The 25,446-nt window shown below is 35.1% G+C and overlaps 2 protein-coding genes across 2 annotated transcripts; one reads left to right on the forward strand and one right to left on the reverse strand.

The window, feature by feature from the left end:
• Positions 1 to 1,329: 1,329 nt before the first annotated feature.
• Positions 1,330 to 3,968, forward strand: LOC121325491 (C-C motif chemokine 4-like). Its single transcript, XM_041268007.1, has 3 exons — positions 1,330 to 1,409; positions 1,681 to 1,801; positions 2,778 to 3,968. The coding sequence occupies exons 1-3, from the start codon at positions 1,346 to 1,348 to the stop codon at positions 2,866 to 2,868; spliced, it is 276 nt and encodes a 91-aa protein (XP_041123941.1). The 5' UTR covers positions 1,330 to 1,345; the 3' UTR covers positions 2,869 to 3,968.
• Positions 3,969 to 6,618: 2,650 nt separating this feature from the next.
• On the reverse strand, positions 6,619 to 15,875 carry LOC121325490 (tyrosine aminotransferase-like). The gene is made up of 11 exons (XM_041268006.1): positions 15,332 to 15,875; positions 14,052 to 14,156; positions 13,824 to 13,891; positions 13,515 to 13,673; positions 12,158 to 12,296; positions 11,721 to 11,773; positions 10,282 to 10,434; positions 10,001 to 10,129; positions 9,291 to 9,374; positions 8,188 to 8,286; positions 6,619 to 7,696 (listed from the first exon to the last, which is right to left on the reverse strand). The coding sequence occupies exons 1-11, from the start codon at positions 15,543 to 15,545 to the stop codon at positions 7,547 to 7,549; spliced, it is 1,353 nt and encodes a 450-aa protein (XP_041123940.1). The 5' UTR covers positions 15,546 to 15,875; the 3' UTR covers positions 6,619 to 7,546.
• Positions 15,876 to 25,446: the final 9,571 nt, after the last annotated feature.

Below are 25,446 nucleotides of genomic sequence, written 5' to 3' on the forward strand. Positions count from 1 at the left end.
AGTCCGCAGTCAGGGACGTTCCCTTTAGTTTTTGGTAGCGGTTTGACATGGGTGTGGAGGCGGAGTGTTGCTCTGTGGCTGCTTGTGTGGTGTTCTGAAATAACAGAGGCGATGCATCTTGGCACAGGCAAAGACAGCAGAGCAAGCCCAGGCTAGGGTGTATGGTTTTTAAGAATGGTTCTACTGTCACTGTTTGCGCCACGACACCTCTCTCTCTCTCTCTCTCTATAAATTGCACTATCCTTGAACTGTTGCACCACTTTCAGTATATGTCATTGCAGATATAACTTGTTGAAATCCTAACTTGTTACACCCTTGTTCATTTTGTATTTTAGTAGTATTATTTACACTTACTGTAAACTATACTCTATTTAAATATTAATCTTCCATTGTAACCCTCTACAGTACTGACCTGCAATACCTGTAAGTCACCTTGGATAAATACGCCTGCCAAATAAACAAACAAATAAATAAATAAATAAATAAATAAATGTACTGCTGCAGGGGGATTAAAGGTACCTCTGCCTTTTTTCTGCCTCCCCAATTGTTTTAGCCACCAGCATCCGTTGTTATCAGTTTTATAAACAGATATGTTCTATTGCTTAATAATTAAACCACCTTGTTCCTGATTGGACAGGATGTTGATATAAACTGGATGAATCGCATGCATAACGGCAGTGAGCAGGGTTACTCAAATGTACAAGACATGTATCTGCTTTAAAGTGTTATCTTGAATCTGACTATTCCATGGCTTAAAAGCAATAAAGGTTAATCTGTGTGCTAATGCACCACTGTCTCCCAGTCTGAACGTGGGTAACCAGCCCTAGCAAGAGAGCTGCTGGATCTGTAACAGCCACCACACCGCTTGGACAGGACAAAAAACTATATGTTGAATACATTTTATATTTTTGAAGTGCAGTAGGCTGCTGAGAACCTTGCTGATACACATTTGTTAACTCTAGCTTCACCACATGTTAACACTTTACTGCTGAATTAGTCATGCTGCTGCTGCTGGGTGTGTGAAACTAGTGACAGCTTAGTAATAATGAGGAGTCAGTAATCTGGATCACTAGATACAGACATAAAGATCATTCTTTCGAAAAAAATACCGTGTGTGCTTTATTGGTCAGATATACAAATTTGATCAAATAATAAAAACTTTTTTATGTATTGTGTGAAGCAGTAATTGTATGAATGTAATTGGTGAGTAATCCTCAGTGTTGGAATGATCCAAATAAATCCCCACAGTACTTTCACTCTACCCACAGGGACTTCCAGTATTTCGGGACTATAAAGGACAACCTGAAGGTTTGATTTTGTGTGATATCTTAACAGAGACACAAAAATGACCTCTCTTCGCCTGGCAGTGGTGGTCCTTGTTCTCCTTTGTGCCATATCCCTTGGCGATGGTAAGGAGTGCATAACAGAGCGTGCTTTAGTGTATTATGTGAATAAAGCCGAGGACTGGGAGGCAGTATAACCTGGTGCCCAGAGCAGAGGCACTGGAAGTCTGAGTTGAAGACTGGGACTGACAGGTGGTATTGCCTATTGCTTATTGTTCTCTCTCTGAAGTTGTATCTGTTATGCTTTAGTAAGCAAATACATTTGCTTTAGGAATATAATTGAACTCTCGCCAGATGTAAAGATCAAGTATACAGTTAATTATTATTTTTTTTAAAGGTTTTCGGATGTCCAGTGGGCCTAAAAAGTGCTGTTTTGAATTTTCTGTTCAACAACTGCCAATAGGACGCATTGTGGAGTACACTAAAACTAGCCCTAGATGCTCAAACCAAGGAGTTCTGTAAGTATTTATTAAGTATTTAGCCTCTTCTCATTCATAACTTTTCTTATGTTCTTTGTACTTGTGTCTTTAGCTAGAAATAAACCACACGGCATGGTAGAAAGCAATGTGTCATAAGCAATAAAATAGAAGAAGAAATATTACAGTAGCTTCCCTTTTGTATGTTCAGACTGTTCCTCTAAATGAGAGCTGTCAGTCTGAGATGTATGTTTTTCTTTTTGCTGTTGTCACAGTGTCTGGTGTCTTATTGTGAACATTTTTAGTGTCAACAAGAGTGCTAATATCAAAAGTTCTTGTCATGAATGTACTTTTCAAAATAAGGGTTTTAACAGTACAGCTATGGCCAAAGGCTTTGCATCTCCTAGAATTTTAGGACTGAGACATTGTATAATCAAAGAAACTACAAAATGATATCGCAAAAGTCTATCGAAAGCCATAATAAAAGTACAGTATTTCATGTTAGATTTCAAAATATCACATTTTTCAATTTGTTACAGTTTTCCATTAAGTATATGGAAAACTACAAACCGGTATGCAATTCAACATTAAAGTAACATTATTCAGTAGGTTTCATTCAACTTTAAGAAGCAAAATTTGTTAATTCTGAGGTGATGCAAATCTTTTGGAAATAGTTGTATGTAATCTACACATTTATTTATTTTCTACTTGCTCAATTTGTGTGTACACCCCTGTATCAGCGTTTGTCTTTTTAATGTAAACTCCTGTCATTACAAAATAATGATTTTGGGTGTTCAGGACATTTCATTTCATTTACCCTCAAAAGTGAAAGGGTATTTTTGGGGAAGTATTTTTACATTACTGTTCTTTTTGTGCACACCCCTTTCAACCACTGAAGACCAAGCTTCAGCATCACAATCACAGTTAATATCTTACAGATACAAGTGAGAACAGTAGAAGAGATGGTTCGATCAAAATGACACCTGTCTCAATGCAACTCTTTATTTGCTCACTTCAGGTTCAGAACCCATGCAGGACGGCAGGTTTGTGCCAACCCTTCTGACAGCTGGGTGCAGAACTACATGAAGTATTTCGACAGAAAAATATGAAGAAACAAAACCTATGAAAAAATGGAATGCCCACCTCCCTTAAACTGCATACACCACAGTGCAATTGAATGCCATTTGCTCTAAAGTGTCTTTGCTTTCAAAGAACAAACTGACAACAGACATACTCGTATTAACCTTTAAGTACCAATTTCAAATTTCTTTGAAAAAATCATAACACCAGCTGTATTTATGTAATTTGATACATTCCAAATCAATAATTCTTCACTATATATATATATTACGTTTAGGCTCAAGACAGTCACGTTAGACGTGTTCGTAATCAGAGCAGTGAAATTAAGTTCATAGAAAATGGAGCTTTATCATCACTGTGGGTAGGAAAACACCAATTTATCATTTTTAGGCTTCTGTTTCTTATTTTATAATGATGCCTCATAAAAGCCTGTGAAGGGCTATATTTGCAGAATGGACAGTTACATTTAGACTTGCACTTAACAAAGTGAGTTATCATAACACTATAGTTAAAGAGAAAATTTAAATAACAGGCAGATATGTTCCCAAAAGTACAAAGTAGCCTGTCAACAAATGAAGACAATGGCCCTTAATGGGTTAATATTGACCTCTGTGCATATGTGTAGGTCAGATATTTTCCTTGGGCAGCGATTTGATCATATAGCAGAAATATATCAATTTTGAATTATTTAACTTTAATACATTATCTTTCCAAACCCAATGAGGTCTATTATGAGAGAATATGTTTTCTACAACTGTAGGATAAGAATTACGTTTTTATATTTGAATGTTTTGTTTAAGATGTTAACACCAACTTATTTAACCAGTGTGTTGTTCTTGAATAAAGGCACCATGCAAAAAGAACACTTTATACTTCAAAATGTACTTTAAGAGTTACTGTGAAGTCCATCCATACGTTAGAGAACTTCAACTTAATGCTTTTTTTTGTTTGTTTTTTTTAAATAATATAATTGATCATTTATTATCTCGTGAACCTGAATGAAAGTGAAAAAAAGACAAAGCTAAATGTTGGATGTCTAGTGCGCTTTATGAATTTTACAAGCATTTAAACACATTTCATTTCAAGAAATAAATGTTGTCTACTGCTTTTGAAATGTGTTATTTCTACAATAAAGTTATTTGTTGCAGTCACATGTCGTCAATTGACTTTTTACTGTAAGGTTTCATTTAAGTATTATGTTGTGGTGAAAATGCATATAGGAGCCCTAACATTCTTCCAAGCCATACCACTTATAGAGTTTATTCTTCTTATTCCTAAAACAAACCCCAATTGATAGCAATAGCCAACCCAATTGTGATTTTAAAGGGCAAAAGGCACTCATGACAGTGCTATTAAAGGATCTCCAAAAAAGTCCACTGTTGTATCATCCACATACTTAAAGCTGTCACGCCTGGGTATGCAGATTATAGACCTGTTAATTAATGCGCAGACTCACTTGATTAGCTTAGTTGGGGCTTTTTTTTGTAATAGATTGAATGCATATGTGCAAAACTTATGTCTTAAAAGTTAAGATACACACAAGTTTCCACTCATAGGAGGCTGACACCCTGGGATCCTTCAAGAAGCTGCTTGATGAGATTTTGGGATCAATAAGCTACTAACAACCAAACGAGCAAGATGGGCCGAATGGCCTCCTCTCGTTTGTAAACTTTCTTATGTTCTTATGTTCTTATGAGTAGTCCAGTGGTTAAAGAAACAGGCTTGTAAACAGAAAGCACCCGGTTCAAATCCCCGCTCAGCCTCTGACTCACTGTGTGACCCTGAATGAGTCACTTAACCTCCTTATGCTCTGTCTTTTGGGTGAGACATTGTTGTAAGTGACTCTGCAGCTGCTGCATAGTTCACACACCCTAGTCTCGAATCTTGTACTGCGCTTTGTGATGGTAAGGCACTATGTAAAGATTATTATTGTACTTTAAATCTTAGCACAAAAATAATAGAACCTGAAACTTGACCCATAGCAGTCCTCTCAGAAACAGCGTCTCTGGTAAATAATCATATATGCAGAAACCACAATCATAAAAATGATAGGAACGCACATAGTAAGATATCTGACATATAAGAAATGCAATATTCATAAATGTTATCATTTACCCTTTTAACCTCCCTAATTGATTATACATTTTGATAATAGAGGAATTGTGGTGTCCCCCCAGACCAATTGAAACATTGTGCACACTTATATCAGTAGAGCCTGGGCTGCCCATGACGTTCAGGCTCTATTGATTGAGTTATGTGTCTTATTTTTGTCCAACCCCTGTATATTGTTAAATATATTTATCAAAATATCAATAGTTAGGCAGCCAAGTAAAGATACCATACCACATAGACTTTGTGGCTCCCAGATCTGCTCAACATCACACAGAGTATTCCAGTGGAACCATATCTTTTACTAACCCTCATGACTATCAAATAGTCTAATATACTGTGCCAGGAATTACATTTCTAAACGTGGTGGTATAAGGTTTTAAATTGAAGTTAAAAGGCGAATTCCTGGACTTTGGTTATAAATTAGTAGTACATTGAGGACTTACTTGTGTACAACAGATTTTTTTTTCCTGTGATGTTCTAGCGATATTGATTTCCTACAACTTCATACTTTTATAGTCAAATGGAAATATAGAATTTCTTGAAATTTCTCAAAAGAATTATAGGAACAACTTCAATGTAGAAAAAGTTTTGCTTTTGTGGATGAGGAAAAACTCCAAAAATGCCAATTCAAAGGATTTAGCAGTTTTGTAGCCATAAACAAGAACTACACAGTAAGGACAGACCCTTATAAAAGATTACCACAGTATTGTGCACAAAGGAAAATAAGTTTCCCAAGGCTTCTGCCATGGTTAATCACACTTTACCATACCTCTCTGGGCTTTGTAATGCTTATCTATGCTTTACCATGCTTTCACTATAATAACCCTTTATAAGGACTATTACATAATGTTTTATCAAAGCTCCTTGTACCTACTGTAATTAAATGTATACTGTACATTGAAATGTCTTCTGTTGATTCCTTATTTACAACTATGTGCCTGTGTGTTATTTTTTGGGAACCTCCACTCTTCTGTTTTTCTGAAAATAACTATAGCCGACAGAGGGTTTGTTGAGAATAATCCAATATTGTGTGAATGTGTTATTTGTATATAATAGCATGCTTGTAAATCTGGTTATGTGCATTAAGGCCTATCACTATGAATTACATAAATTATATGCACATATACAAATGAAAGTAAAATAGAAAGGCAGTAATCTAAAATGACATACTGTACAGAAAGATGGTTGAACGGATAGGCAAACAGCCTCCAGAAAAACAGAGCTGAGAAATGAACTGTGTCCAACTCCAATAATCCATTTTAGTGTAACATATTTATTATTAATATTTTGGAACTGGCAAATGCAAACAAACACATCAAAGTGATGTATATGTATATAACTGAGGTCAAGCTAAATACAATGTACTGAGGTATAAAAACAGTGATTAACATTTTCAACAGGCAACACTGGTTTAAAAAAAAAACTGTTTTTGAAAAAGTAAATTAAAGCTGGAAATTAATTATATCTGGTGTATATATTATAAATAATAGTGTGTATATATATATATATATATATATATATATATATATATATATACACACACACACACACACACACACACACACACACACACACACACACATATATATATATATATATATATATATATATATATATATATATATATACACACAGTAAATACATAATAAAATACAACATGTGCCAACTAAAGCTATTTTCACCAATTTCACACATTTACTGAGAATAAACTATAGCAGTAAGCAGTTGAATCAGGTGACTAACAGAAATACATTATTTAGTAGTATTATTTTATGAGAGCATTTTTCTGACATTTATATTGCTTCTTAACATATAGAAATGTTTTAAAATACATTTGGTAGAAAACACGATGAGGCAAGGCACCATCATATTAAACGTAGTAAGATTAAATAACAATAAAGTTCGTACTTACAAAATACAAGATAATAAGTGTTAACTGCACTTGAAATAAAGTACCATTTTTGCTGTATAAATTACCTAGACAAATAGGTGCATTTTGTAGGTTACAAAGGATAGTCAAGGAAGAGTTTAAATGTGACAGTCAAAAGTAAGACCAAAATGTGTTTCAAAAGCTTTTGAATTTTAGCAGTAACTACATTATTAGAGCAACCACTATTACTATGAAAAAAAAAAAAACATAATTAATTCCCATATAGTTTCACGAAAACTGAACAAGCTATTCCTAATTTATAGCTTCCAAATGCTCAGCCAGTCAGGTGAGATATCATGAAAAGTAGTTCTTACTTAATTCTTATTTACCAAAAAATTTTGAAACTCCACACCAAATTGAACCTGGCTATGAGTAAATTAAGCACCTCAGTCTTGTCCAAAACAGATTTGCCAATGAATCTATGCCCTGGACGTTTGATCACAAAAGCCAAGGGAGATGGGGACAGCACAAAGTATAAAGTGTTTAATATATTTTTGGTAGGTCAGAGTAGATTCACACGGTCCTCGTTTGATGTAAGTGTTTCACTAAAGTGTTGATATACAGATTTAGATGGGCAGATGCCTATCTGTCCTTGTAGCTGGAGCTGAGTTGAATATGACTGAAATCGAGTGTTCCATGTTTCCAGCAGCAGCACTAAGCACTCTTCACTTGTCACGCTCTGTGTCTTGTATAATGCTGTCTGGGTACAGATGGTAATGCTGTTCACAGAACTCCCTGATCCGGGTACATGCCTCCAACATCATATCCTCAGGCACCGTCACCACTATCCTGAAGAAGTTTGGGTACTCAAAGCACTGGGGGGAGAGAATTGTAGGCTATTTTCTTACAATTTAGAAGTGATGAATAATTATTCAAAAAGTACATTACCATTATATGTTCTATCTGTGTGACAACATTTCATATAAAAAGGTGGAGCGACACCTTTAACTGAAACAAAACTGCCCACATTCCAATAATTTTAAAAGAAGATTTATGTACCAAAAGGTGGAGCTCTGTATCTGAAATACTATATGCTTTTTTAAAATTTAACAAACATTCAGTGGGCAAAATTAAGGCTGTATTGACAATCACAATGTAAAATGTTCAATCAGAACTCTAAGGTAAAAGTATAGGCAAAGTTTTGGATAGTGCCTTCTTCAATGCAAGCTGGCAGAACACTTGAGATCTAAGCAGCATGGCAGTCAGTTTTTGATGCAGTTATTCTGCCCTCTTGTGGTTGCACCCCAGTCTTTACTATATTGTTCTTTCAGTTCAGAATCATTGCAATGTCAAATAGGAATCCTACAGTGGCAGGAAGGCAGAAGACTGACTGCTCTGCTATTAACTTCTCTGTGAAATCCACGTCACTCTCAAACTCTGGGAAGTGCTCCATATTGATTCCAACCTGAAATGAACCGACAAAGAAGATGTTTTAACTTTTAATACTATCAGTATATTGTGAAAACAACCAATTACTTAAAATGTTAAAAGCATGGTCTGCAATGTAAAGCTTGAGGTGGCTTTCACTGGCACTGTGTTTATTGCTGTATAAGCCGCTGTGAGTTGTGGAAATGTTACCATTAGCCTGATATTACCTTATGTCACTTAAAAAAAAACTGAAAAAGCTTGGTTATAAAAAGTTACTTAATTTCTTTTTTTTTCAGGTTTCAGGCATTAAGGGACATGATAGTTTGCATTGTTTCCTTGGTGCCAAAACTAATGCTGGATAGTGCTGCAAAATATTTCTGTACCATTCTCTGTTTTCAGCTAAACTGTCTATACATTAATGCTGACATGAAGCCTATGCTTAATCTGACCAATAAACATGAAAACAGTTGAAAAAATTGGGAGAATGACTTGGAACAGAAGACACTTTAATTTAATGACCATATACCACTCCATGATAGAATCACATAATAATTTTATAATTTTTATAATCTATAAAAAAACTTTTTTTTTTGTAACTCTAAAACAGTCAAAAGTGTTAATTTTATTATTAGTTTGCATGTGGAAATTACATTTACAAGATATTCTGCAGTGTAGAAGAATGATTCAAAAGAAAAATCTGACCTTTGTCTGTACTTAACATTGCGTTGTATACAAATTAGCCATGTGTTTTCACAATACTTTACAGTTTCCTACAGAAGCACATATGCAGTTACCTTTTCCTGCAGCTTGCAGAGTTTGTGTTTGACCTTGTTTACTAGAAGTGTGTAACAAAAAACCCCAGATGGTTTATTTGTTTAAATTTAACATCTATTTTGTTTGCAAAGTCCCGACCCATGTACACATGGCAGCCTTACTGAATGAGGCTATTTTAGTTTCCATTGGTTTTATTCAAAGGATTTGTAGGAAGAAAACAAAACACAGCAAAATGAACAGTGTGTTTTCAGACTGAAATTTACTTACCATCAGATACATGGCACCTGACGGCTTGATTGGTCTGAGGCCAGCAACAGTAGACAGAGCACTATAACAGATGTCTGAATTGGACTAGAATAAAAAAGAATAAAAGATTTGTAGAAATGACCATTTCTGTCTGCCCACAGTTATACAACTTTTCAGCAAGATAGATGACAAAGTACAACATTTGTTATCACAAATCAAACAGTGACGTGACTGGAACTTTTAATTTGTACCCATGCAATTTTAGACGAATATTGACAGCTGTAATGTTAAGTGACTGATGTCCTGACATTGCAAAAAGTTGGCAAGGTAGATAGTTCTGATTCTTTTAAAGTGTGTAGTTCCACTTGTATGAAGAAAATACCCCAGGATATATATTAGACTCAGGTCAGGTGTAAATACAGACTGAATTAGAAGACACAGAAAGAAGTCAAGAGCATGGAAAGGCAATCCATGTTTTTGCTGCTGAGTCATTGGGATCATTCAAGAGGAGGTCATTCAGCCCATCAATGCTCACCTGGTTCTTACTGGCTAATTTATCTTTAGTAAGTTTGACATACAGTAGAGATAGCAGATGATAGCGCTGCCTGATGTTAAACACACTTCTAGGCCTCAGGGAGATAAAGGCCTTAAACTTCAAAGTATAGGAAAGGTTAATATTCCTGCATTTAAAGTGAATCCAAAGGGAACAGTTAAAAAAAATGATCACATACCTTTAGAAAACTGATGGTGTTATCATAAAATTCTTGAGGCGTTTTATTAATGATGGCTTCCAGTGCTCCCTGAACAATTGTGCACGGCCCCAAAATTCTCTGGCTTAGCCTGACTAAGCCTTCCCTTATCTGAAATAAAACATTAAGACATGTTTTATTGTTCATTACACTTTTTAATTCTTCAATTTCCTTGTGTAACTAGGTAAAAAAAAAAAAAAAAGCACTCAGAGTTCTTGAAAAAGCAAGAACAAAAATACATCCCGTGAAAAGCTGATCTTTACCTCATTGCCAAATAAATTTTTTCTGTCGTGAATCAGAATCCACCCCATTTTCCATCCAGGTACAAGCCACCGCTTTGCTAAACCACCACAGGACAGGATTGGGACAGCCGCGCTCAGAGAAGCCACAGAGGTATACTTGCTTCCAGAGAAGACCTGTGAGCACAGCAAAGGTGTGCACCAGCACATAGTATATACAGACACATACACTAGTGTGCACCTTTATTAGAACACCTCATTGCTTCTGTTGTTTTGATTTCAAACCACTGGAATTGAAAATCTTGAAAATTTGTCAAAATATACAAATTAGACTTTAACAGGCCACACATCGCAATTAATTTAAAATAGAGAAAAGGAACACATAGCCACAAATGGCAAAATGCCTGAAACTTTTTAAAAGCACAAAGTGGTCTAACATTTTCACATGATTGCTTCTAAGTCACTGATTACTGATTGAAAATTGAAATTCTCACACCCAGAGGTTTTCATGCAGATAGGTTTATAAAGGATATATATGACAAATGTTGAGGCGTTCTAATAAATGTGCACACTACTGTATGTAGCAATCATTAGTAAGTTAAGAGCACCATCAACGTGTGACGAGGAAACTAATAGGTGTTGTCCAATATTAGTCAAACGTAATCAACTAAAAATCTAATACTGTACATCAGATGCTTAATGGTAACAAGCAAAAATGCTACAAAAAAGGAAGTTTAAATCAGCACAAAAATGAAAAAAGCAGTTTCACAAAAGACAGAAATACAAAGCAACATACAAACTAACAAAATCTTAATGCATTCGGAAACAAATTTCTATTTAAACAAAAACAAAAAACAGAATTTGAACATTTACACATCATAAAGCTTGAAAAGCATTATTTGTATAGGGCCAAGTAAAAGACATACACTTGCAAAGGAATTTATTTCAAATATATGTTCTTTTTTTATTATTATTATTATTATGGACTGGGCAGTAGTGTAGCGTAGCTGTAGTGACGCAGGAGTACAGACAACTTTCCACCACCTGAAAAGAATTAGTGTGCGCTATCTAGAGCTGTAATACCTTGCTTAGTGAATTAGCTGCATTGCTAAAGTTGTGCACATGCTAGGGGGCCCTAATGTCAAAACATGTATAGAAGTACACTGGTACAACAAAACAATGAAAAAGCTGCATTGGCACATGTTACTTATCAAAAAGACCATAGTACCAGCCAAGGGGCTCTAGAATGCGAAGGGGCTCCACTGCATCGCAGAACCTCCTGTCTTAGAAATCAAACGCTTATCATCTAAAACAGTGGAAGCTTACTTTTGCAATGTCCTGTAAACGGTAGACAGAAATCCAATTGCATACGTGTTGAAATCATTTTTATGGTTAGCTCTATGTGCGTTCAGTCACATATGTCAACTATTTATTAAGTGTAAATAGCAAACATTTACACTTACCATTTCAGCATAGATTTCATCAGCCAGTATTGGGGTACAGTGCCTGGAAGCAACTAAAAAATGAGGGGTGCTTTTCAGTAAATGGTATATTATACATTGATTGAAATAAAAACTGCAATTAATTGTTTCCCAGTGCCATACAGTTTTGGTACACTTTACAATGCACTCTACACAAGACCAGGCTAGTCACATCTTATTTGCATTTCTAGAAAGTAGTTATATGGTTCAGTGTGGCTCACCTACACAAAAGGCAGGAGGCTTTGCTACATGACACAATGTGAGCAAATATATGTTGGACAATACAATTTATACAGAATAGCAAGGTGGGATTCAGATGACAGGCTGCAGAGACAAACACAGATGTTAAACTATACAAAGCAATTGCCAATAAGACAATACGATAATAAACCAGTGAATCTTTCTGTATTGAGACTGACCCCCGATGATCTTCTGAAGGTGTGATTTGCTGAAGACCGACCCACAGGGGTTAGAAGGATTGTTGACAATAATGCAGCCAGTCTTATCATCAATTAATGATTCCAGGTGTTTGAGATCGATTTCCCAGGATTCCTCAGGCTGAAAAAAAAAAAAAAAAAATAATAATAATATATATATATATATATATATATATATATATATATATATATATATATATATATATATATATATATTGAAAATGTCCCTTTGATTGGAGTTTTCTGTCAAAAAATGAATATCGTATTGGTCTCCTTTTATGTTACTGACTGGTTTGTATTATAGCTTTTTTGACTTGGATATTGGAACTACATTCAATACTGTAAATACTGCGTTTTTCTTCTGTGAAGGTCCCTAAAGGTTATCTATAATTGAAATCAACTACAGCATGATGTTAAAGAGTATCTAGAAGTGGCTTCTTTTACTTATTAGGCTACACATGAGCTGATATGATTGAAGAGGTGAATGTGTGATTACAGACGTCTCTGCTTTCCGCTAGTATTGGTATGTGTGTGTGTATACTCTGCTGATAGGAACATTGGTTGCAAATTTTCTTATCTCCAAATAACCAAACAAAACAGTAAATCATCAGTTAATCATTGCTAAAACTCTGATCACCCTGCAGCAGCTGTTTGATCTCATTTTTAAAAAAACTGAATTTCAATTTGTATCGATACACATTTTAAATGAAATCATCTGAAATCAACCAGAGTATATAGAATTTACAGCTGTGGTAACGTTTTCCTATGAATATTTCTAAGAGATCATCTGGGCCCTATTCACAAAACTCTTTTTAAAAATGACTGTTTAAGAACTTTGCTAAAATGACCTAAATAATACATGAGAAAAATATCATTTCTTAACATTTAAAATGGTTAAATGTACTGTAAACTTGACTGAAGTAATCCAAATTGGTGTTTGCTAAACAAAATATTTCCTCAATATATAATGTACAGTGCCCATTAGCAGTCAAAGTCATCATGGTGGACTGTTAATTGCATCTTAATTCCCCCTCACAGGGATGCTTAAATATAAATGTGACATACTGTACGTGCATATGGATAGTTGGACCTATACCACCATTATATGTATTAATGCAAATATTCAAGATATAAACTGGTGTAATCTAAAGATCATGAGATGGAAAGGAGGAATAAATTCTGCACATCAGACTGGAACTTGTTAAACACAGTTAATCAGTAACACACACCCCCCCCCCCCCCCCCCCCCCCTCCGTCACCCCCCCCCAAAAAAAAAAGGTTTAGTGGCAGATCTAAACTTTTTTCATGTAATTTTTTTAATAAAAAAAATATTGCATACCAGTAAATTGTAGAGTCTGACATCAATACCCATGGAGACTGCCAGTGTTTTATACAGAGAGAAGCCTGGGTGGGGTACCAAGATGTTCTGACCAGGGTTGCACAGCACACCAATCGCCAACTCAATAGCCTGACTGCACCCGCTTGTAAGGATAACATCCTAATGGGAAACAATGCACTGCTCACTATATCAACTAGCTTGGAAATATGCATCAATGTTTGATTCTAAATACTGTTCATATTTGTTGCCACTTTAATTTGCAGTGATTCACTTTTCTGATCTGATGAACTGGGAGAAATGGAAAAGTACCTTCGCACCCAGAGGGGCTTCTGGACAACTGTAGGAACTGGAAACAGCCTCCCGACTTTTCTGATAACCTGCACAGGAAACAATTATTTTACAAATATTTCTGCCGTAAATCTGTTATGCATTAGGGTTGGCATGGCACTTTTATGAAAACCCATTCAATTATTCTGTGCTGTTGATGAATATTCTCTGAATTGATCAGGCATCTATTGTAGTAACACAATAACATACCTATCGCAGGTGCATAGCCATTAAATCTCTTTGAATCAATAGCTTCCTTCATAGCTTGTAGAACATTGTCATCAGTAGGAAGATTTCCAAAAGTTGTTGGGTCACCTGGTTAAAAAGAACACTGTGATGTGAAGATCGGGTATACAAATCAAAAACAACAATTATAAAAGTATCTACAGCACATTCAGCTTTCAATGTCACAGTTTACAAGGGCATTGCCATCATTTAGGGTCTGTGCTTTGTTATTCTATTTTTTCTTTCATTTAATAGTTTGAGCTGTAGCTCAAGAAACCTTATCCTAAGCGCTCTGACTGCTCCCCTCTCTTTACATTTTACATTTAAAGTGCAATACATTCATTTAAAAATAGTAAATCATATTACAAAAAAAAATATGATTTTACAATTGAAAAACAAGTAAGGGATCGCATCAGGATAAGAGCTTTAAATAATATTGTACAGTATAAGCCGGTAGCACCTGTGTATAATATTAAATTGAATTTCTTTGGTATCAAGCATTAAACTATAATTATTAGATACAGACCACGCTTTCTTACAGTTTAACATTTCAGTTTAATATCTACGTGGTTTTTTTTTTGTTTTGCGTAAGTGCAGAACAAGTCTCTGTTCAGTTTTTTGTTTTCTTTGTTGTACAAAAAATAAAAAGATAAGCAATAGGTAGAAATAAGGCTAGGCGACAAGTAGATCACTGCAATTAATACTGTAGTGGCAGGTGCAGGCGGACCGGCTTTGTCTGTGGCGGTATTGCATTTCACAACTGTTAACTTGCAGGACTTGATTGCTTGCACAATACAGCAGGGTGCTGGGACTTGCCGAGGGATCAGGCAGTCTACACAGGGGTCACAAGGTGCTGTTCACGTGAACCCCATGTGGCTGTACAGGGCTCTGATTGGGTGAGGAACGTCATCGTGTATTACATTGCTGTTAATTAAAGGTCAGTGCTGACTTGTTGAGCCTCACATACTTGTAACTTTGGGTTTTCTGTGTCTGTGTCTGGGATAAAAGAAGGTGCATCAGGTGTGTGAGGGTGTGTCGATCCAGAGAGTGGAGAATAGTGTGCTGTGAGCTGTGTTACTTGCTGAGAAGCTGCTGCTACAAATAAAGAGTAAATCGGCTATTGAACCATGCTCTGTTGTCAAGACTGCCTTCTTTTTCCAATAGCAATTTCATCCAGTGCTACAAAACATTTCACTATGAGATGGCAAAACTGTAACATTTCAGAAATATTCTAAAATCTATAAAGGTGTTCTATTTTTGCTTACCTATAGACAACGCTATCATATTTTTGCTTGGGTTCGGTTCAACCTTCATGCTGTCCATGATAGCCGTGATAGGGTTAAAAGTTTTTCTTGACATCTCAGAGGCTTTGATATTCCATTTGGGCTTCTTGCTTTTCATTTTTGCCTGGTAGAGGCTCCCGTAATCACGGTGGACACTGTTACCATTTACCTGGATCCCATATGATTCATGCTCCATCTTAATAATACGGCCTTATAAAAAAAAAAAAGTAAAGTTACATACATAATAGGATTCTAAATTGCAGTTTGCCAAAGACAGCTATTTAGAAATGCCTGATGGTGTTCACCTATACTATTTACCGTCAGACTTGGAAACAGTGATTGAAATAAATTGATGACGTCAGAACATTTCATTTACACTGGAGCGCGTCCAGGGGGCTCCAGATAAGGAAACAAAGAACTATAGTCAAATACATTTGCATACAGTTTTAGAAAGCAAATGAAAAGTTTACATATTCATAATGAAAAAACTAAATGAACCAAACTTTATTATGTTTGTATTTATGGAGATTAAAAAATATATAAAGAATGTTTGACAACATACAATTAGTATTAAAATTCGCAATCTGTTTTGTCAAAATTACATGTGTTCACATGTGTAATATATATATATATATATATATATATATATATATATATATATATATATATATATATATATATATATATATATATATATATATAAAATATGTAAATTGTTTTAGTTTATTTTAAATAATTGTTTAAAAAAAAAAAATTTTTTTTAAAAAATTCGTTTGACATATTTGTGATTATTATTTTTTTTTTAACATTACTTATTTGTAAGGACGATCCAATAATTTACAACAGTGCATGTTAAATGTTGTTACGACAGACATCAATTATTTTTACATTTAATTTTCCCCATGTATAAATAAACAAAATAACTGATACAAATAAACATAAGTTTAAATGTTTATTTTAACTAATGATTTCTTGAAACAAGACACTTCTTGACTCTTTTGTGAGATATTGTTAAAAATGAAATTATATATATATATATATATATATATATATATATATATATATATATATATATATATATATATATATATATATGCCATGAATGAAATTACCTTTTGGTATCAAAAAACAAATGCAGACTTCAGCAGCACCAGCTTTTAAAAATAATAACACTGAATGACTGGAAACTGTTTTACCAGGATGCTTTAAAGTTGTCCCCAAAATGGGAGTTGCCTCTGCGATCCATTGGTGGAATCTGAGGACTCTGCCCCACACCCCTACATACATCATTAAAAAAAAAATTAAAATAAATGAACAGCAGCGATCAAGCCTAGCCAGACTTGACTTAGGTAATGGTATAGTAATCACTGAACACTAACAGTGTGTGTGTGTATGGTATATGTATGTGTATCGATCTCGGTTAACACAGGCAGCGCATCACACAGAGCGAGGCAATCCACACACAGCCGGAAAGCGGGCACGAACCTTGAACCTCTCGCAGAAAAGCATAGCACCGATAGCGCAGTACTAAAGTGGCGGCGCCTTTGCAAGATGCGTATATCGAGTTTATGTCTTTGTGTGTGATTACGTCATCTACCATCCCTGCTGCTGCCTTCTCACGGCTAATATATATAGAAATAAGTCAACTCCAATAAAGTCCATTTGAAGTAATATTAAACTGGTTTTCCTGCAGTTAGAGATCATTTTTATAATGCTATAGTACAAATAATTTAAAGTGGATTTGTCTTTGATGCTGAGCTACAGTGTATAACAGTACAGGAAGTGCACTTTAAAAATATTGACACAAATTACAAATACAAATAACAGGGTGGGGAATTGTTGAATTAAATTAATGTGAATATATTGACAGACACAGAATGAAAATAACATGACAGGAAAACACAAATCTACAAAATGGAAATGCACAGGTCCTATTTAGCTGCATTGCAAGTGTACTGTTTGTTACTCGCCCGTCTAATTTGTCTTTTTATTTCCACGTGTAATGAGAGAATTAACTGTTCTGAACTTGAAATGTAAAACAAGCGCCTTGCCAAAGGGTGTCCATTAGAACTAGAGAAGCACGTTGTAACTCTAACGTCGTAGTAAGGGACAACCTACTAATAAACTGTGACACTGCAGCGTTTATACTGTACGTAATTAACATATTTATTCTATAATCCGATTCTCACCTGCACAAACTTTAAGTGTCACCATATTGTTTGTAGTTTCTTGCTTCGAACACAGCATGCAAGATGGAACCCTTTGTAATTGTGTTATCTGAGTATTATGAAGGTCCAATTTATGGACTACAAAAGAAGGTATGGCTGTACAAGAACATTAAAAGAGAAATGAAATTGTTAATTGACCATAACAATCATGCAGCTGCCTTTGGAATGGGCTCAGTCCATACGACTATGAAGTTTTAAAGAAAAAAAAAAGGAACAGTAGCTTTTTGGTAATTCTTCTTTGCTGCGTGTAAATCTTGAACTCATTTTTAATCCCACTTACTGAATCTACTGGCCATGTGCTGTAACTCTTGAAGAGAGTAATTTGTTTATCATTCCATGAACACTCATCCATTCAGAAGGCTTCAATGCAACACATGATTTACCTTGATTACACTTGAATTGCAAATGTGTACAAAAGCTAAACAGATAGCATTGGTATTTACCACAAAGGTGTGCAGATAATATGTTTTCAGTAGACCAGTATTCAAGAACAGATATTGTCAAACACATTGAATTCAATGGAAACTAAAACTGAGGAGCGTTTACACCTGTAATGGAACTTTATTCAGAGGAGAGTACAACTACTGTGTCAAAGCGTGTGGTGTGTACCATTGATGGCCAACGGTTAAAGTAACATGCCAGTGAAAGGGTTTCTGGACAACGTAAGGAAATACACCCATGAATCATACATGTACATTTAGATTTTGCCAAAGGAGTTGTCATTAAACTGAAATCATAATCTGAAATGGTTTATGAGACACTGTAGGAGTAGCTGAAGAAGCAGCAGTGAAGATCTTACAAAAACACAACATAAGCTTAATTAGTAATGATCAGTATGGCGAGACAAGGATACACTAAATACACATGGAAATGACATAAATACAGAAGGTAGCATCATATATTCCCAGGGTGAAGACCCCTCACCCCCGTGGAGAACACTAACATCCTGGGTGTACCTGAATATTGTTGCTGATCAAGTCCATCCCTGATGTCTACTCCAACAGACACTGACAACACCCACTGTGCTGGTACAGTCTCTGTTGTTCAAGAGGCTTCAGTCATTTAATTGAGCACTTGTGGGATGAACTTACATTCATGGTCACAATCCTTTGCTTACTTCAGCTGGCCACAATCTAGGAGGAATGTGAAACAATCTCACAAGATATCGTGTGGAGTTTATCTGAAGATACCAGGCTGTCACTGTGACTGGATTGACAATTTAAATATAAAGAGGGAGGCCAAAATGGAGACACTTCTTGAGTGCCCCTGGTTACCGGGTAGTGTAAAAGCAGGATAAAAACAATAAAATAATATATAGTACTATAGAGTTTATACAAATGACAGGAGGTCATTGGTATTTTTGTGTTCTCTAAGTGAACATTTGTTTCAATAAAGTGAATACACATTCATTAAATACATACTGAGTGTAGCACTGTTATTGTGTGATATGCATGTAGAGGGAAGGCGAGCACGGCGTGGTTTTTCGCTTAGTGAAAAACTGAGATTTGCATCGCAACTGAAAATAAGTAAGCCACAAATGATAAATGCAGTGGTAGTCGTGACAGTAAAATACTGTACTTTAATTTCATATTAATTTAAAGGCCATTACACGTAACATCGCCTGGCAGTAGAACTAGGTACCTTCATGAGACGATCGCTTCTCAAGTATGTTGTAGTGAAATAGGATTCTGCAGCCTTGAGTAAACATAATTGTGATCATATAACAAGTTGCTCAGTGATTGAGCATCATTGACATTTGCATACAGTATTTAAACTGGTGATACGCAGAGGCTCTTTTGCTAATTGTAATGTGACAAAGTGGCCGAGGGCAGCATAAACGATCATGCTGGAGTTGCAATTGCCGGTTTTAAAACGGTGTTGTTATTTTTTTTTACACTGCGGTGGGGTAGCAACCGTTAAAAAAACTAAATAAACAAAATAAAACTAGCTATCAGTTGGAGCACTAACTAAACAATACTTTGTGTGGTCAATGTCTGACGTCAGGACAAATAAACTGTTTACCCAACTAAACAAATACAATCAAAATGGTTCATCCCCCCCTCCCCCTCTCCCCCCCCCAGAACTTCACATATACCATCGCTACTTTACTTATTTGCACCGTATAGTACTGGAACAAACAGATCTCTTACTAGCTCTTTGGTTTTGGTTTCTTTACCTATCTTCTGCTCCCGCAATGCACGCACGCTTCCACTACCTTACTCCTCTATACCCCTCATCATCACAAAGCTATCAGCTAACAAGCTGATTCTGCACCACTGCACCTCAGTAATCATATCGGTCTGCTTTTAAGAATCATCCATGACGGATGTGATTCTTAGAGACGGAGTGCACGGTACCAGCAAATTTCACTACATCGAAAACGCAGGGGAGGGGAGAATAAAGCTTGAATTATTTATTTTCATAAACACTATTATAAACACGTAAACATTTCCACAAATTTTTGAAGGTATAGTATACATTAAAATGATGAAACAGTGATTGGTAACAATAAACATACAACAAAAAAAGACTAAAATACATAATAAAGAATGACCAGTGAAAATATTAGGCCATGCCTTGTTCTTAGTTTTAATTTAGTACACACACTTTAATCACAACTAACTCATAAACTCTTTATAAATTGGAATATTCAAATTATTTAAAACATTACAAAAACATTACAATACATACAAGACATTTCTTTTTCTGACATTTTCCAAGTGGCAATGCCAATGGGGTTAATCCTGAATATTGGAAACAGGGGAGCTGCAAACGGACCGACCATAAATCCTTTTTAAATCTCATTTTGAATAAGAGATTGTAGAGTCTTGTGCTCTTGAGTAGCAGAATAGAGGTTTTTGATTTGAATGGAGGACGGAGGGATTTGAGTCCGGTTGAAAACCAATTTTTTAGTCCGTCGAGTAAATAGTTGATGAAAATTTTATCTGGATGATCTAGAAGTTTGTTTCAATTTTGGAATATTAATAGGAGTGCAAACTATGAGTGTTGAGGAAAGTCACTATGGAGCTACTGGGCAGATGGCTTGTGAATTGACGTTCCGCAGAAACTGCACATAAAGATTTTTTGCATTGTCTCATCGAGCAGACACTGAAATTTAATTGTTACATATTTGCTGTCCTCCTGCACATCTAATTATTTGCCCGGGCTTAAATAGAAGAGAACATCTAACGCGCACACTGGGCTGAAGAATATATATATATATATATATATATATATATATATATATATATATATATATATATATATATATATATATATATATATATACATACACAAACATTTGAGTGAATTTGTAACTGGAATTATTTCGTTTTTATCAGTATGTGGCAAGGCGTAAGCCCTGCACGTGGTGAAATGTTTTTGGGTTAATTGTTAACATGTTGATTTAATTAATTGTTTAGCTGCTGTGGCGCTCCGCCGGGTACAATTACCCGTCTGTGTGGAGCAGCAGCTGAAAGCAATCAGCTGTTCCAGCAGGCAGGTGGGCGTGTCTCAACGGAGCGTCAGTATAAAAGCATGGCGATCGCTGTGATCGGGGCTGCTGCAAGGCCTGCCTTTTTCACGGCACCTTTGACTTCTAGTCTGGGGTATTGTGTTCTATTTTGCACAGTTTGGTGTATTAGTCCTCTGTACGTTACCATCGCTGGTAACGTCACATGACCACCTTTATTTTACTTTCGTTTTCTGTGTGTTAATAAAACCTGCACACCTGTGCCGGCGTTTCAACATCAACACCAGGTCTGTCTCTCTGTGTGCTTGAACAGTGGCTACCCACACGCGTGACACGAGGAGGGCCCTGTCACACAGTACTTAAATTTGTTTCAAATACACACATGCTATGTGTCTGAAACTAAGTGTTTCTCAGTCAACTCAGAAGATATTGCAAACCTGGTGTGATTTATATAAGAGTATATTGTTCTTTTGAAAGCAATAAAAAAATTAAAAAGTGTAGTTTTTTTCGCAGTCCCGGTAACATGGATTGAGCACTGGGTGTTGACTATAATGGTATATTTTCTGTGTTGTAAAATGTTTGACATACACAGTAGTACAGACAAAAATTGGCCACACACCCCGATAATAATAACATTCAATAACTTGTGCCAAGGAAGGTCTTTAGATAATTGTACATACACCCACCTGCCTGCCTTCAAAGGAGGTCTGTTCTTGGTAATTTCCAGAGCAGTTGCTCTTACCTCAATGTACTGCTTGCAAAAACTTTCATCCCGAATCATTCTCAGAACCAGCTTACGAAATTGTTGAAAGCAAAGTCTTCATTTTTTCGTATCTCTTCTTGCCTGAAAAACAAAAAAAGATAGGAACCAAATTAAATAATTTGCATTTCTTAAAGATATGATGTCAACGTGTTACCAAAAGTTGTGAAACGTTGTGCGTTCTCCAGCCACAATAAAGGATGTGAACTGAAGAGGACATCTTGTAGATATGACATCATATGATGAATTCCTTATTTATTTATTTAAAACTCGTCTGTTTTGTTCGGGTGAGCAAGGACAAATTTCCCAACAGTCTCAGAAAATGGCGACATCTACATTCATGAAGCATTTAGTTCTAAAACACATTGGGGGGGAAAAAGTAAGTTTTAAGCCAAAATCAAAACAGCTGAATCAGGAATGTTTCCCTTTTACATCAAGCTCTGCGTCTGCTTAGCAACACAGCACATTTTGGAAGCATGCCACTGCACTCATTCAGTAGCTAGATTTGAATGAATGGAAGGATTGTACTCTGTAGTAATGAATGTGAAACTTTATTCAACGCTAGATACTGTATTTCGGCACAAAACGTGTAATATACTTTGTATGTAATATAAGGGTGCTTTTATTCACTGTTGAGCATACTGGGGGTAGTTCTCTGGGAAGAATATGTTGAGAGATTTAAGGATGTTCAGTAGATTATGCTGTTTCACAAACATATTTAATATAATCTTGGATAAGGAAAATAAATACATTAAAATTGAAATAAGTGATCTGCAAATTCCCACAACTATAACACTAGTATTCAACATCTGGAGCCTGTTTAGCGCCAGAATGTACAGAATACAATATAATCTGAAAGGTAGTCATAATATAAAAATAATGTAAAACATACAAAATACAAAGACTTGCTTGGAGCTAAAAAAAAAAAAAAAAAAAAAAAAAAAAAAAAGGAAAACCTCAGAATGCAGCTATTAGGCCAGCAAGGTGTTTTTGTGTTTGTTTTTTTGTTTAGTTTTTTAAGTAAACACAAGGAATCTGAATCTGCTATGATAGCAAGTTTCAAAGTTGCTAGCTCTTGCAAAAGCAGGACGCTCCTTCACAGATTGACATTTTTTAAAAGAATGCCTGATGGGAATATGTGATGCCGTTTGCCAGAATGCGTATGCACACGACCAGCTAAAAAGCGAATGTATTGAACTCAAAGTTTGTGTTGAAAGAGTCACATTTCTAACATTAAAACATGGAGAAACACACACAAGTAAATAATGAACTCTTGTTCCTCCGTCTTCTAATGAGCGCTAGTGTGTGCGTGTATTTTACTTTCACTTTCCTTTTTCAAGTAATACAAAAACACAAACAGGATTATTTTATATCTATTGATAGCCAATTTAATTTCCAATCATTACTCTGCAAACACAATAAGCCATATACACACACACACACACACACACACACACACACACACACACACACATATATTATATATTATATATATATATATATATATATATATTATATATATATATATATCGAATGTATAGCTAGGAAAAATGTTTTAGCCCATTTGCAAGATATCCATGATGTAAATAAGAAATAGAGATGGTTTAACAATGCTAATTACAGCTTTACATGAAGTAGAGAACAGAAATAAACGTTTAAAAAAAAATTATATAACTTACTAAAGTAGGTTATTTTGAAAAAAAAAAAGGCGCAAAGTTTCATTTTATACAAAACTGCACTCACTTATCTAAATAAATAAATTACCACAGGCTTGTTTCTTAACAGTAAAACTAATGTGGTCATCCAAACCTTACATGCTACTTTCTCTCACTGTCTAGCTGCATCAATTAGTATTTGCTTCTCACAATGATATCAATTATTTCAATTATAGAACTGTAAGGTCTACAGAAAACAAATAAAAAATAATAATAATAATAATTAAATAAACCCTGGTGTGTATCCACTTTCTGTCATGCAGATTGGTACTGTCGATTCAATCTAGCCACGTCCAGCTAAAACACAGTGATGTTCTGTAAGCAGGGCGAGGAGCCCTGTACATTTATTTGTTTATTTTAAAACGGGATACCCCTCCCTCCCAGTGCAGATTAGTATTTTGTGTTTATTGTAGCCATGTTGTTTTTATTGTTTTATTAAATGTGACGGCGAAGAAAGGTATGTCTTGTATTGTTTTGCAGCGTGGATGGGAAGCCCCACCATATTACAAACCCGTGCAGAATGTGACCGATTGATTATTAGATAATTGATAGTTAATACTTCGGTCACTAATGTAAAACCCTGCAGTTCTCGCTGCTCTGGGTAAGTGTTCAAAGGAGAGCGAGCGATTTAAAATCCAAACTAAGTACAGGGTCAGTGAAAGCGACTGCCCAGCCTGACCTGTATTTTGTTCGAGATTTGTATTTGTTTAATATTTATTTTGTTCTGTGAGCACTGGGTTTTTTGTTAAAATCTTTTATTTATTTTTTGTATTTAAAAATAAAAACGCCGCACACCTCGCCTTTCGCACCACAGCATTTTCCCTTTGTTTTTTCTTCCTGCATAGACCGGACTGCAGTCATAACACGGCGATGGGACAGTGTACAACCCCCCCCCCCCCACTGAACAAGTCATTTTACCCATAGATATATAACACATATATATATATATATATATATATATATATATATATATATATATATATATATATATATATATATAGCTCTGGAAAAAATTAAGAGACCACTGCAAAATTATCAGTTTCTCTGGTTTTACTATTTATAGGTATGTGTTTGGGTAAAATGAACATTTTTGTTTTATTCTATATAAACTACTGACAACATTTCTCCCAAATTCCAAATAATAATATTATATATATATATATATATATATATATATATATATATATATATATTATATGATATAAATACTTGTATCAATAAAATAGAGATTTTTCGATGTTTTAACAAATATGTCAGTGACATTTAGCCACGTAATAGCATATATATAAAAAAAAACATACAAAATGTAAGAAACCTGTGCTGATCCATATAAACGCACATTACTCTAAAAACTAAACTGTACAAACCACGTTTTCTTGCTGCAATATTTACAAACCAAATGAAAACACTTCTGTAGATATATTTAAGATCTGCATCATAACTCATATGGAAGGATAGACTGCTGGGCACCTTGATATCCCCCAGATTCTGATCCTCTTAAAGGCATGTCATTCCAAATTTCATTTACTTTTTAGAATTGTTTTTTAAATTTCCTTATATTTCATTATGTTTGCAATCATTGTGAGTGGTTCACATTGCAATTATCCAAGCAGTGTTTCATTATTTTTTTTTATTTTTATTGTATGTTGTTATTTATGTATTGCGGTATGGTGCTTTTCAGTTCTAATGGGTTACCATAGGTATTTGTAATGTTCGCTAGATGAATTAAAGTGTATTTTTATACATCTAACAGCCAGCCTCATCTACTAATCATTTATTTTATTTTTCTGTGAACACATTTCTGTGCATTAGACTGGCTCTTACTCAGAAGACATTTTAATTGAATAAACCAACTAAAACAGTGACAGGTTTACTCTGTCGACTCCTTTCGGTATTTTAACATCAGTTAGTTTCCCGAACTC

Source organism: Polyodon spathula, chromosome 13, assembly GCF_017654505.1.
Source record: "Polyodon spathula isolate WHYD16114869_AA chromosome 13, ASM1765450v1, whole genome shotgun sequence".
Taxonomy (NCBI): Eukaryota; Metazoa; Chordata; class Actinopteri; order Acipenseriformes; family Polyodontidae; genus Polyodon; species Polyodon spathula.